This window comes from Cavia porcellus, unplaced genomic scaffold, assembly GCF_034190915.1.
Source record: "Cavia porcellus strain 051 isolate PalLab524CR breed Dunkin Hartley unplaced genomic scaffold, mCavPor4.1 scaffold_2, whole genome shotgun sequence".
Classification (NCBI taxonomy): domain Eukaryota; kingdom Metazoa; phylum Chordata; class Mammalia; order Rodentia; family Caviidae; genus Cavia; species Cavia porcellus.
Genome location: NW_026947485.1, coordinates 117,946,248 through 117,950,355, shown reverse-complemented (window position 1 = coordinate 117,950,355; position 4,108 = coordinate 117,946,248). Strand labels below are relative to the sequence as shown.

At 44.3% G+C, this 4,108-nt stretch overlaps 1 protein-coding gene across 1 annotated transcript; it reads right to left on the bottom strand.

Annotated features, from left to right (window-relative positions):
* Window positions 1-1,347: 1,347 nt before the first annotated feature.
* Window positions 1,348-3,830, bottom strand: LOC100733286 (olfactory receptor 2T29-like). Its single transcript, XM_023561492.2, has 3 exons — window positions 2,873-3,830; window positions 1,624-1,843; window positions 1,348-1,439 (listed from the first exon to the last, which is right to left on the bottom strand). Exons 1-3 carry the CDS (start codon window positions 3,824-3,826, stop codon window positions 1,348-1,350), a joined length of 1,266 nt encoding a protein of 421 aa, XP_023417260.1. The 5' UTR covers window positions 3,827-3,830.
* Between the last annotated feature and the right edge of the window lie 278 nt (window positions 3,831-4,108).

Sequence of the window (4,108 nt, the reverse complement as noted above, 5' to 3'; positions counted from 1 at the left end):
CCCTGGATTATTTTCCTGTTGCTGTTTCCTTTCTCCCCTTCTACTTAATTGCTTGCCCCATCTGGTGCATTCTTTCTATTGGGCTTTTGACCCTGTAAGCTCCATGATCCCTTTCTAAGATTTCTGGAAGAATTTTGGGAAGTGTTGGTTTGGTGGTTGTGGATTTCCTTAGGTGTTTTTATCAAATAAACCTTCTTTCTGCTTCAATTTTGAAAGATAATTTTGCAGAGTATATGAACACAGGTTAGAAACTGTTTTCTTTTAGGATTTGAAGTACTTCATTCCAAGTGATTCTTACCTTTAATGTTGTGTTGGAATTCTGATGTAATTCTGATGGGTTTTCTTCTTTAAGAGACTCACTACTTTGCTTTAACGGCTTGAAAGATTTTGGTCTTGTGTTGAATTTCTGGTATTTTTATTATGATGTGGCAAGCAATGATTTTCTTCAGATCATGACTCTTATTTACCTGTATATTAAGTTTTTTTCTATGCCTGGGAAGTTTTCTGGTATTACTTCTATATGCAGGGGTTTGGTTTTCTGGTGCTTGTTGTTGTTGTTGTTTTTGCCCTCTGTGCAGTTTTCGGGTTTCCCACGGATTTCAGTTACTCCTACATTAATTAGTGTTTGCATCTTACACTGGGTGGTTAATCCATTTTACATGTTCCCCTATTTTTTTATGACACCTCTCCTTAAACACTCACCAACCACAGCCCTGTGTTCCAGGTCCACCACTCATACTTCACACTGGTCTCTTCTCCAGCCTATACTTTCAGTCATAGTTTTAATCTCTTGGATATCATTTTGGAACATTTTTGAGGATTCTAATTATTTTCTGTACTCTGTATCTATATTTTGTATCTCTTTCTTTAGCTCCATTAGACTTTTATTATTGTCTTCTCTTGACTTTTTGATTATTTGTTTCATTAGGGTCATTAACTGTTGTTTATATCTTCTTTGAATTCACCAAACAAGCAACTTATTGATCTGTTTTGCTGCCTTCACTGATAACCTTTCAGGTGTTTCTATTGGTTGACTTTAGTGTTCCTCTCTTGCTGCCCCCTGAATCATCTTTGAGGATATTTGGAGGACATTTATCTTCTCAAGCTTCTGTTTTTTGGGGTTTTTTCTGTGCTGGAATTTCCTGGTTGATCAGAGTGAGTAGCACTGTGACAGAGATTTTGTGCCCAGGTAACTATTAACCTTTTCTTCTGTCCTAATGTAAAGCAATGTTGGTTTATACTGCAGAGAAGATGCTGCTGTTTTGGCCCCTTGTTGTATCCTTCGAGGCTGGGGCACAATACTGTCTGTGATCCACAGGCCATCCGGATACTGGCCCAAAGAGAAAATCAGCTGACAGCCACAGCTGTGCCACCTGTGCCAGAGCAGTACAGCAGCACAGCAAAACCACTCTCAAAAATATACCGGACACTGAAGAGCCCTGTGAACCAAACAGCCCATGATTTAAGCATGGACACGTAGGCACCCTAGACCTGGACCTACAGTGAGTCAGACCACTGATCTCCAACAGTGGTGTTGGAACCAAACTGGGCACCAGGTGTAATGCCATTCGTTTCACATCAGCCTCCTCTGAAGGTGACACCACCAGACCTGAACTCTCAGACCTGAACACAGGCCAGTTATTTTCCCAGCCTGCACTTGAGTTTTCCAAGGGACCTGGGGGAATTCTGTCAAGCTCTTGCCCTTCCCAAGTTGGCTTGCCTTGATGGTCTCTGTAGCACTGTGTGCTTCCTTCCTGGACTGAAACTTTTCTGAGATGTCGGTCTCATCCTCAGCACCTTTTGCCAATTGGTTTTCAGCTCTGACAACCTGCAGTGCGGGAAGCTGAGGCACAGAGCCCACATCAGGTTGGTTGCTTGACGCTGCCAGAAGGGGGGGCTTGTGGGGTCCTTCCCTTGTGTGTCTTTATGCCATCAATTTGTATGTGGAGCTACAGCCACAGCTCAAGTTCTTTTGAAGGAATAACTTCTGAGATTCAGATTTTAATCCCCTCTATATATTACTGTATTACAATGCAACATAAGATGTCTGTTGAATAAGTGACAGATTGAGTGCCTGCTGCTGTCTGTTCCACTGGATTATAAATAAGCAGGTTAACTCACAGTCCAGTGCAGAAACTACCTCTCACAAGGAAATTCCCTAAACTGTCCTTCCAGTCAGAAGTAATATTTCCCCCACAGCTTCATACATGTTGTGTCAATCTGCCACAATCCGACCATGCACACAGAACAAGGCAGTCTCCACTGATGGCGAGCACAGAACTGAAACATTCCAGTAAGTATTATGTGCACAAAAATAAACATGGATTCCATGATAGAAAGTCACACTGCTACCAGGCACAACACAGAAACTCCAAGAAGAGAGAACACATGGATATTTAACTTTTCAATTGTATATAAATCTACATTTCTGGGAGGGGGGGTTATCTTGAACATGAATAGAGAATGAAATTTCTGTAGATGTCAGGTAAACTCCTCCATTGCTAATAACATGCCCCTTTTCACTTCATCGTTTCTCTCTGTCCATTCTCTGCTGAAAACCTTACAACCATTTCCTCTAAATATCTCACCTGTGTCTCCACAGCATATGAATATTCTTCTACATGATTAAGGACCAATCATCAGCTACAGAAAATAAAATGTCAAAGCCACCCCATTGTAAGCATTTGAATGGAAAAAGAGGCCACAAGTGGAGCTCTTTGCAATATGATGGATCAATTCCCAGGACAGGGACCAGTGTGGGATGAGCCTCATGATGTGAGAATCTGAGAATCAGCAGCCATATAAGAGCCTGTGTGTCTGATGCACAGGGAGAAGGAAAAGAACCCATGAGTACTCATGGTCCCTGTCTTACCATGTCTGGAAAGGCAATTTTCACACTGCACATTTTTCTGAGAGCTTCTGTGACATCCTTGTTCCTAAGACTGTAGATTAAGGGGTTCAACACGGGAGTGAGGATTGTGTAAAACACAGACACTACCATGTCCTTCTGGGGGCTGTGGTAGGAGCTGGGGAGCATGTAGGTGTAGACAGCAGCACCGTAGAAGAGAAGGACCACAGTCATGTGGGAGGAGCAGGTGGCCAGCGCCTTCTTCCTGCCCTCTGCCGAGTTCATCCTGAGAATGGTGAGGAGGATGAAGGTGTAGGAGCTGGAGATGACTGTCACAGGGATGAGGAGCATGAGGACACAGCACAGGTACATGAGCATCTCGTAAAGCGAGGTATCTGAGCAAGAGAGCTTTGTCACTGCAGGGACTTCACAAAAGAAGTGATGGATATCCCGGGACCCACAGAAAGGGAAGGTCATGGTCACAGGTGTCAGCATGAAGCCATCCACTGACCCCAGGAACCAGCAGGTAGATGCCAGGAGGAGACACACTCTGTGGCTCATCAGGACAGCGTAACGCAGGGGATGGCAGATGGCCATGTAGCGGTCATAGGACATGGCTGCCAGAAGAAAAAACTCTGAACCAACTAATGTCAAGTAGAGGAACATCTGCATCCCACACTCAGGGGCAGAGATCTTATTCTCACCCAGAACCTGGTCCAGGAGCATCTTGGGCACAGTGGTGGAAATGTACATCATGTCCATGAGAGACAACTGGCTGATGAAAAAGTACATGGGGGTGTGGAGGTGAGTGTCAGAGTGAATCAGAAAGATCAGGAGTACATTTCCAGACAAAGTCATCAGGAAGATCACAAAGATGGCCAGGCACAGCAGAGCTGGGTGTGTGGATTGACGGAAGAGTCCCACCAGGATGAAACCAGACTGCTCTGTGGAGTTGGAGCTCCAGGTGGTAAAGTCCATGAGGTCTCACCTAGAACGCAGAGAAAGCTTTGGGGTTAACACAATGTGAGCTTCTCAAAAGCCTGTCCAGAGAGTGTCACGCACGCATGCAGAGCTTGACTGAACCCACTAGAAATACACTATGGGCCTGTGGACCTGAGGACTTTAAGTTGCCTACAATTCATCAAATTGAAAGAAACCCATTCTCAATGATGACCAGAAAGGATTTGTAACTCACAGTGATGTCCTCATGGTTTGCACTCATAAACTTCTCTGGTCACAGGGTCCTCTTTGAACAAGTGC

Coding starts and splice junctions, on each gene's coding strand:
- LOC100733286 (XM_023561492.2), bottom strand. CDS start 3,826: ATGGACTTTACCACCTGGAGCTCCAACTCCACAGAGCAGTCTGGTTTC. Junction 1,844..2,872: donor AAATTGCCTTTCCAGACATG/GTAAGACAGGGA, acceptor TCTGTGCCTCAG/CTTCCCGCACTGCAGGTTGT. Junction 1,440..1,623: donor AATAACTGGCCTGTGTTCAG/GTCTGAGAGTTC, acceptor TTTGGTTCACAG/GGCTCTTCAGTGTCCGGTAT.